Here is a 10346-nt window from a genome sequence, read left to right on the forward strand (position 1 = left end):
GTTGCTCGCGGCTGCCGACTCCTTCCTCAGCTATACCTGTACACTTTGAACGCGATAACGAATAACATCGAAATAAAATATGTACCTCGTTTTAAATTCTTTCGTAAAGTCAGTGGGTATATAACTTCTTTGCCCGGTTCGCGTTATTCTACAAATGTAACGTGTATATAGGTAAACCATAAAACGGGTTGATTCTTTATCGAGACCGGTTATTTTTATTATATTTCATTATCATTTTTTTTCTCGAAGGTACAGTAATTGTACGTACTATACGCAACGCGAAATCGGTTTCCATATTCGGTGATACGTATAATCGCAAAAATTTCGATTCACATCCACTGTGCGTATCTTTCTTCGTCGGAACATTGTTATCTATTTTTGATCAGATCGGAAATCAACGTCCAACGTGTGATGTACGGTAATACGCGGTATCGATGACGTTGCCGTTGAAGTACATCCGTCATAGTCTGCGACACAAATGATTGTACGTCCGATTGAAATCGCGGACTTCCCCCGATCATGTTGTACTTCCATACGGTTTATAATTCCCACAATGCTTGTTATAAAGATCATTGAAACGATTAGGTCCGACGACGCGCAATGTGTGCGTTTAATTGCCGCAATTACGATAAACAGTCAAGAGATTCAATGCGGCTGAAGAAACAATAGATTCTTTGTTTTTTGTTGTTTGTTTCGTTTTTTTTTTTATTCTTCTCTTTCTTTCAAATTGCATGTATCCCTGTCGCAGATTTCAACATGCGATAACAAATATCCGATTGAGTACTACAATATTTATCCAGATGTATGGGGTGTCCCTGGAAAAAAAACAAAAAAAGTCAGGGCCTCTTCGTAACCAAATAATTCAGAAGTATCTTTTTTTTCTTTTTTAATCTCATCTCTTAATTCGTGTTGTGCGAACTATAATTATTGTAGCTTTTTCTCATACTTATTTTTTTTCATCATACAGCGTTACATTATTTTCTTAATATTCCAGTCACTTTGACCTCATTTTTTGATTATTCCAACTAATTATAACACTTGTTTAATTTTTGGTGACCTACTGAAATTTTAGAATAATGCATCAATGCCAAGTAATTCAAATTTATCAATTGAAAAGACCTTACCAACGACAACGAATAAGAGTATAATAACATTGACACTATGCATGCTAGATTTATGCGAAAATTGCCAGATCGGAAACTGAAGAATTGTTTCTGAAGAGTCATCCACGTCTCTGATTTCTCGATCGGATGCGATGTGAAACCGATTTGCAGTAAAACGGATTCAAACGTCTCTTTTCGAAGATATACAATAAAAGTTCCACATATTTTTCACTTGCTTCCTCTCATTTTAAAATTTCTCTTTTCTTCTCCGTATTTTCTTACCTACCACCACTATATCAGTGCCTACCAGCTACCCCCATTACACCGCCATTCATTTTCATATACCGCGACTCACGTACATGGATTTACATGGATGTAAACGTCACGCAGCAAACGTTGGTGGTTATGAGGTGACAACGTAAATATAATATACATTACACGTGTAAATATGTTTATGTACAGATATACGTGTATGTACGTGTATATTGCGTACCCACAGATGTACTCGCGCATTCGCACAACCGCAAAAAAAGCGAAGCAATACATATCGAAAGGTATGTGCAGACATATACGCGCAATACATATGTATAGAGGTCTACGTTTATATAATAGTCCCGCACGGGAAAGTGCTGGCATTAAATCGTTAACAGTCAAGACGAGCGATATAAGAAGTTGCTTCGCTTAGCCAAAATGCGTTTCGCGTCACTTTTGCTTTTTACAATACTTTTGATCGTCAGCTCCGTACGTGGTTCTGGTAAGTCGACAATTCGTCATTTTCTTCGTCAGAATTTTAACTGGACGCATGTGTGACATTCCAATTATCACGTCAAGACGTTATACATCCGACGGACAGAGGAGCCTCCGTTTTTACGCGCTCATCCGATATCATTCGGCGGAGGAAGATTTCACTTCGACATTTGAAAACTCCGTAACCAAAATGCAATAACGATACCGATTGTATCAAAGTTTTTTCTCTAGTTTTCTCAAGAAAGTACATAACGCGTGTGAAGTTTTGTTCATTTATTCACGTTGCTTTTATTTTATTGAGCGGCGTAATTCACACTCCGGATTTCTGTGAATCAACGACGTGAGATGAATGCGAAAATATCGGACTTCGGAGTGGGTTGCCATACAGCGATGGCAAATGAAAGAGAATAAAATAAAATAATCATCAAACAAATAGAAAAGAAGACGAAAATATGAAAGAAAGAAGATAGTCGCAAACCGTTGTTGGTAACGATCAATCAAAACGTCGTAGATCGCGGCTACCGCGATTGAATAATGAATTAGTGACGCGCAGCTGGTATTGAATAGCATCATCATTATCATTATCGTCAGAGATGATCGGTATAAATCACACGGGAGCAAATCGATAGCTGATGATGATCGTGTATATACACGGTCGCGTCGCTCGCGGAAATTGATAGTGCGGATTATCGTTTGTATTGGTCATTAATAAATAACGAGGTATACGTATAGCCCTCCGTTATAGTATAACGCTTCGGGGAGATATGTATTTCTAGCTTATGTAATATCGCGAGGAAGTGTATGTGTAACTTGCAGTGCACAAGTGTCCAAAATCCAACTGAGATCGTTGATTAGTTTTCTAAATATTAATTAATCAACCGCAAATTAATGATCAGCTCCGCAGTGATTCTACAGTCCGTTGAATTTAAATTGGTACGAATGTGGAATACATCATTTTTTTTTTTTTCTCTTTTTTCGTGTATGGAAAAGCGTGATCATCAGTTGTGGCAATATGGGATTCAAAACTGAGAGCGATACGATTTTTAAAAAAGTTTATTTATTTAATTCTCTTCATTCTGGTTTCTTAATTTTGCAGATTATTCTTCAGCAACCCGTCCTGCGGAAGCTTGCCCTAAGGAGAATTGTTTGACGCGTAATAAATGTGAACTGACTTCGAACGGGCCTGTCTGCGCAAATAAAGGTCACACCTGCTGCAGTGTTGGTAATTATGAATTGAACAATCAAATTTATAGTCGCAGAATTACGTGAGGATGCAATCATTCAGCACACGTTTGGCAGTTGGGAGAAAGCAAAAAAATCTTACGGAGAATCTCAACTGAGCTTTTCTTTAATCGGAAGCCTTTACAGTAGAATGAATCTTATGCTGAAAAAGCTCCTGTTCGGGAAACTTTCTTGTCGAGAAACTTCAAGTTCATTCGCAAGGATATAATATAGGAAAAGCTCATAGTTTGTCGAGCGGATTATTCAGAATTGAGATAATCTTTGATTTTTGTTGTTTTTTTTTCTCAATTTCAGTAAAAGACGAATTCCGAACACACTGTCGTCACCATGGAGGGGAGTGTATGAAAACATGCACTCCGGTACTACAACGTTCAACGATAGATTGTCCTGGTCAAGTATGCTGCGTCCTCGTCTGATCGATCTCAATGAAAGAGCCTCGTGTGTTCCAGCGGTTATTCACCCGTGTTAAGCAATTGAAAAGATAAAAAAACAAAAATGAAAAAAAAAAAAAAAAATACCTTTACAGAAACACAAAAATGAGAGTCAGTTTTATAATTTAAGGAACGGTACCGCACTTCCATCACATCCTTTTGATCTTCTTTGCAATATTTGGGGTTCTTCTTTTCTCTGACCTAGTGGAGAATTATCATTTACTCAGGAAGTATCTGAGGTTCTGATAGTTGGTTTCCCCTAAATTTTCGTTAGTTAAGCGAACGTGAAAAAATCGGATCGCGATATTGCGATACATCGATCTAAAAATTCTGGCGACGCAATCGAGCCGCAGCAGCAGCAGCAGCAGCGGCATCATCGGCATCGGCAGGAGCGGTAGAAGGGGAAAAAATTCTCAAAGCGTGGATCGGTAGAGTACCTACCGGTACCGTAAAGTACAGTACATCGGTACAATCTAGCATGGAGGCACGGTCGAAGTGAATTCCGTCGATTGGTTCGGCGGTACCATAAACGAAAGCCATCTTATCTGGAAGAAATTGCTCGAGGGTACGAGTAGGGATATAGGTAGAGGCACTGCATGAAGGTGGTTCTAAAGAGGAGGTTGGCAAAGTAACGAGAAGGGAAGAAGAAGAAGAAGAAGAAGAAGAAGAAGCAGAAGAAGAAGAAGAAGGAGGAGAAGCTGCAGACTAAGAAGAACGAAGAGAAGGATTGAAGTAGGATGAGGATAACCGTGGTAAAAGTAAAGAAGAGAAGCAAAGCAAAAAAAAAATGAGAAAAAAAAACACATTACGAGTAAAGGATAGGACGAGGACGAGGACGAGGACGAGTACAAGAACGGGATCGCTGCGGGCAATGCAGGCAGACGCGAGGCACAGCCGTTTTGGTTGCCCCGGGGCGAAACTGGAATCATGCCGGTCGCTTCAAGGATGCCTACGCGATTGGTGGCGGACGAGGTGCACGGTACAGAAGAAAAGAAGAGAGGGGACGGGGAGAGAGAGAGGGTCAGGGGGAGTCGCAGGGAAACCCCCGGGCGACTCACGGGGATCGTCGGTACGACCGAAGAGGAGCCTCGCCTCGGCGTGGCACCGCGCGCGCGGTTTCAGGTATACCCGCTATACCAAGGTATACCCTATAACGTTCTTCGTGCGCGACGGAAACGGGCAGAGATAGAGGCTACGCGGCACCATCCCCCCCGGGGCACGAGTGAGACAATGCAGGTCCCGATGCCCCCGGGGCGCGAGACGGGGGAAAATGGGGAAAATGGGGGGTGAAGGGGGGGAGGGGGGGCGGAGAGGCGGAGAGGCGCTCTCTTCGAGCGGTAACGACGCCCCTGGGCTATCCGCGGCAACAGCTCCAAGAAAATGATAAGCGCGAAATGAAATATTAATAATAAACATACCTACCAGTGTGCCCTTATACATCCGACGCTGTACATACAATCCATATCATATTTTATATATATACCTACCTACGTACGTATAGATATATACGTGCAGTCGGTTTGCTCCCCTGCAGATCGACGAGCGTATTACGGCTCCGAGGCTTAGATTTCCACCCGACTTTGACCCCGGGGTTTGGTCCCCCCCGAAGTATACCACGGGCAGCCACAGGTCTCCCATACGAATGTACGATTTTTGGATCCGTTTGATTTTGATTTTTCTCGAAGCGTATTTCTCATCTCGATTCGTTTCTCCGACGTAATGGTACCGCCGCAGTGGTACAAGTACAGTTCCTAACGGATGAAAAATGCCGGCTAATTTCTGGAAACCGTAATTCCCGCGGGTATCGGACTTCAGCACGTGAATCGCGAGGGAGAGGAGAGGAGAGGTAAAAAACTAAAGAAATGAAAAGAAAGCTAAAAACAGTTTCTGCTGCCCCGTTGGCGCCGTTGGAGCTGTTTATACCGGCTGACCCGCGCGCGATCGCGACAGGGGGGCCGCGGATGAATTGCGCGATGAATGCGAAATACCGCGGGCAATTTCCTAATTGCAGTGAGCGAGAGCCCCGCGTGTATATATATATACATATCTATACGTGTGTGTACGTGTGTACATGAGGTTGGTATAGGTTCTTTCGTGGGCGGCTTTGGTACCGCGGCACCGAGGAGAATGGAAAGAGGAGGAAGGACGGAACGAGAATATGGGAACGCAGCGAAAGACGAGAATATCTCGCCCGAAGGAAAAGAATAAGAAGGTGGATAAGAAGGAGAAGGAAAGGGAGCCCCTCTACGCCCCCGCAGCCGTAACCTAGCTCCGAGATCTTCGCGTCCCCCCGCCGCTGCTGCCGCCGCTGCTGCTGCTGCTGCTGCAAGCACGTTGAGCACGAGACTCACGAATTGCCCGAGGTTTTCCACCTCGTCCTCCGAGGTCTGTATGGGTTCCGCGTACGGATGTAAGGAGGTTGCACGCATACGTGCACGTAAGAAGGTAGAAAGCAACGTTATACACACAAATGTTGTAACCACCTATACCTCCCTATAAGCATCGGAACCGAACGAAAAAAATCTCTACTTCTCTCGCGTCGCGGAGGTACCAACGAACCGACCGTCCCTATCTACTTATACCACACCTATACCCAAGAACACCGTTTCCTCTCACGGCTCGAGAAAATGTACATACCTCGCAGACATCTCCGTACAACTAGAGGTAAGTACGTACATTATAGCTATAGCTGTTTCACGGGGAGACCGCGTATAATAAGGCCTTTGTTCGACGGATCGAACGCACATCGCATCGCTGTAAATCGGACCAACGTGAGCCCGGTGGTGGTGGTGGTGAAACGCGCTCTCGCTGGGAAGGCGCGACACCGGAGACCACGGGCGGTCCGACCGACGGAGAAAATACCGAGGAGATTCGGACGATCGAAAAAATTCGTCGCTTTTCGTAATGATCTTATTTCGGCCGTACGTTTCACATTTTTTGAACCAGCCGTTCGGAAGAAGAAAAAAAATTACTACCAACGTAGGCAATCGTAGGTATTTTTTAGGAGAGAAAGCTCTGACTAAAAGTGGGTTGTAAAATCCATCTGATCAATTAATCTGACGACAGTGGTACAGTGTAATCACTGAATTCGCTGATGAATTTATACATCCGTTATGAAGTTACCCAGTTCACTCGAAACTGTCAATTGATCACGCTAATCAATTTCGACCCCCTCGTAGGGAAAAGAATGAAGGAAAACCGAGGCGGGGAACCAGGGCGCTTGCGAAAACCACCCCCTGCATAGGAGGATTTCGCTGTAATTGTTTTGTAACCGGATAGACCGCAGACTGAACCGACGTACTCGTAGAACGCACCAGACGACGCGTTTACCAGGCGTATCGTATACACCTGTATGAATCGCGGATATTCCGAGAACGTGAAGGTTAATGTAATCCTGTACGTTGTAGGAACGCGTACGGTCGGCGGTGTGGTATCGCGACGCGACAAGTTGCCCCACCGTTGCAAGGCCGAGGTCGTTCGATTCTCGGAAGACAATTACAAGAGCACGCGTTCTCCGGTCTCGCGGTACCGCGTACGTCTCTGTACCCATACGTGTAGCTATATGTTGTATAAGAGATGAACGTCGTAGACAACGGCATATATACGTGGCAAGGGTATAAACAATCGGTAACGGCCACCTCGGTTCTCTCCCGAGAATGGAAAAAATCGGGTATCTCATCCGATTCCCACGGGAGTGAAATTAGCTCCTCGATTTACGACCGCCGCAACAGTAAAATAATCTTTCGACAATTTCACACGTTGTAAACTGATATTGAGAAGAAAAAAAAAGAAAGGACAATGAAAATGGAAACCGTTAACGTCACGAAATGTATCTCACTTTGGGATGCCATATCTAGATGTACTGATATTGTAATTATAAATAAATGATGCAGAGCGCAGTTGTATACATCGCATATGTAATTATACGTATATACCTTCAGCTCTACGGGTATGCGTAAAAGAGATTTATAAACATATACGTATTTTTGTTTTCGATGGAACTGGTACAACCTCGGGCAGGCTAATTTGAGGAGTTCTTTATCTGGTTTTCAATTTTTTTTCATCGGTCAGTTATCGAGCTTAATTTCCTATTTTCTCCATCACACGTTGTGAAATATCCATCCGATGTTCACGATTCGGTAGACATTATTGTGGACCGGTCGAACGTAACTTGGCCGAATAATTCCGTTCGTTGTACGACGGGGGAGGCCGGTGGTTTCGGTCCGACCGTGATTACGATTCAGTCTTGACTCACGTGACCCCGGGAGTGGGTGTGTGCTTAACCTTTTTGATGGAAAGGGAAGACCGCGGGCACCGGTACCGGGTACCTGGCATGGGTAAGGCAACGTCCAGAGATCACCCACGCAAGAGCATGTAAATTACCAGAGGCTGTGAATCATTTCGAGCGAAGTGGGAGTAGGAGGACGAGGCGAATAACTCGGAGCACCGATCCTGGATATCCTCCTCGTCGGATCCTGCGGGCCCGATCACGCGCCGCTTACATAAGAATATTCCTTGAGAAAGAGGCTCCTCTCTCGACCCGTGCAACACGCTCGAACGTCGCGATACGCCGATCCCATAGATGGCCGTGGGACGCGCTTCGGGCCCCCCGACTCCCACCTCGAAGATCTCGACAATGAGGCTTATTAGGTATTTCAAAATTCGGGAAGAATATATACGGGGGAAAAACCGACCCACGCTCAATTCCGTCGTCGACTCGTCGTCCGGAATCGTAGGAAGAACCTAATCGGCGATGCGAAGTTACGGCGTATTTTCTCAAAGAGTTTTTCTCGAAGATCCGCGAACAACGGCTACCGAACGACTATTAGCGTCGAGGTAAACGATGAAGGGTTATAAGGTAACGGTGATTCCCCTCCCCCCCCCCCTACGTCGCAACGGCTACTATAGGTGGTACACGTACTTCGTCTCCTGGCTAACTCGGCACCTGGTTTCCGACTACCTCGGATCCAGCTGATTACGCTACGCTCGGCGATCGCGTCCGTATTAACAATAAATATCATACCTCGGATCGCGACTCGCTGGATTATGACCTTTTGGACACGTGGGTGGACGACGGATTCGCAAACTACGTTAAACGACCGTCCGTCGTACATCGCATGTCCTACGCAGATTCTCGCAATATAATTCGCTGATAATTCTCCCGGTTATAAGGCATATATACACATACAATGCACTGCAGAAACGACACGTTGACCGACCTCGAAAAAATTGCCATTTCGCACGCCCGCGGTGACTCGATGCCGATGCCGCGATCCCGATGCGGATGTCGATGCCGCGTCCCGCTGCTCACGAGGTGCCGGCGAACGAGCGGAGGTTCGAGTTGCATGTATTCCCTCGTACCCCTGATCCTCTCGGAGGCATTGTCTGGTGGAGATACGGGAGGGTAGGGTAGCCCGCAGTGAAGAGAACCGAGAGGATCGGGCTACGGCCCGAGCGCGTTGTGTACGGATCTGCAGGGAGGAAAGGAGGCGCGGAGTAAGAACACCGCGCGCGGCCTTAGCCCAAGGCGAAACACGACCCGTTTCAAAGACACGTATAGGGCCAACGGAAGGGCGCGCCCTAAAATATGTGGGCCCTCGGGCGACGCGGACTCCTCGTTACATCCTGGCGGATGCCCCCGGGCCAACAGACTCCGTCCATTCGTCCGTTCGTCTATCCATCCGATGGTCCATCCGGCCGACTCCGCTCCCTATATATACACATACATATAGATATAGATATTCGTATATCGTACAAAAACACCGCGTTATTTTCTCTCTGTATCACGGTGTGCTATAAGGTGGTAACACATAATATGCTTACGTATATATACGCGTATAAAAATTTCTATACGAGTGTAGATGTATGTACGTGCGCGCGTGTGTGTAATGTGCACGTTCCTAAGCCCGTGACCCCAAGGCAACCAAGGCGACGACCGTAACGACGACCTTCCAGCGATATACCCGAGGAGGAAAAAAAAAGAAGAGAGACAGAAAAGAAACAATCAAACAAAACGAAGCATTGAATAGAAAAAAAAAAATCTATCGCGAATCGATTCGCGTTAGGGGAAAAGAAAACAGGGGTAGCTGAGGAGGACGTTGTTTTTGGGCTAGCGTCCGCAACGTAGTTCGTTGTCAATTAGAATTTGCATATTAACGTGGAGGATTGGGCACACCAGGTAGAGCGTTATGCAACCTATGGGATTGCACGGGTATACGGGAGTTCGTGGACAGCAGCGTTTGTTGGTTCGTTCGTTCTCTGTACTCTTCTATTTCGTTCGGAAACGGCCCGGGGGCATCGAGAAATAACGTTGTTGGCCGTGGCTGCTTTTGCCTCGAGGCTTTCCAATAATATATCCTATGGGTGTAGCATAACCATCGCTTCTATCAGTCTTCTCGGTAATAGATAAAACCGATGCCCGATACCCTGTACACCTATACTTCATTTTGACCCACGAGACGATTCGCTCCTTATTCGATATCGACGATAATAACTTGGCCGGGTTATTCGGGATCCGCCGTGTTGAACAGCGAATCGCGACACACCGGAGCTTTTCCCAATTCCGCCATATTTCGTGGCGAGATTTTCCCTCGAAGTGGAATAAAAATTGGCGCATGTTTTCGAGTCCTGCGATTGAAGGAAAGAGAGAGAAAAAAAAAAAACCGAAACCATGACCAGCGCTACCCCAACGACGAGCTTTCGCGACCAAACGAAGTCGTCCAGTCGTCGGGATTCCGAAGACGTTTCAGGTGACGATTTTCACCTGAAACAAGATCTACGACCCCCCGAGAACACCGGCGCACAGTCATCGAGGAGGGGAGAC

The 10346-nt window shown here is 45.8% G+C and overlaps 1 protein-coding gene across 1 annotated transcript; it reads left to right on the forward strand.

Moving 5' to 3' along the window:
- Nucleotides 1-1700: 1700 nt before the first annotated feature.
- Nucleotides 1701-3629, forward strand: LOC105693188. Its single transcript, XM_012412955.3, has 3 exons — nt 1701-1857; nt 2947-3072; nt 3387-3629. The coding sequence occupies exons 1-3, from the start codon at nt 1794-1796 to the stop codon at nt 3506-3508; spliced, it is 312 nt and encodes a 103-aa protein (XP_012268378.2). The 5' UTR covers nt 1701-1793; the 3' UTR covers nt 3509-3629.
- Nucleotides 3630-10346: the final 6717 nt, after the last annotated feature.

The sequence above is a fragment of the Athalia rosae genome, chromosome 3 (assembly GCF_917208135.1).
Source record: "Athalia rosae chromosome 3, iyAthRosa1.1, whole genome shotgun sequence".
NCBI lineage: Eukaryota > Metazoa > Arthropoda > Insecta > Hymenoptera > Athaliidae > Athalia > Athalia rosae.

Excerpts from the sequence above, each read along its gene's own strand:
- LOC105693188 (XM_012412955.3), top strand. The coding sequence starts at position 1,794 with ATGCGTTTCGCGTCACTTTTGCTTTTTACAATACTTTTGATCGTCAGC. Across the intron at positions 1,858-2,946 it reads CAGCTCCGTACGTGGTTCTG|ATTATTCTTCAGCAACCCGT; the intron begins GTAAGTCGACAA and ends TTAATTTTGCAG. Across the intron at positions 3,073-3,386 it reads TCACACCTGCTGCAGTGTTG|TAAAAGACGAATTCCGAACA; the intron begins GTAATTATGAAT and ends TCTCAATTTCAG.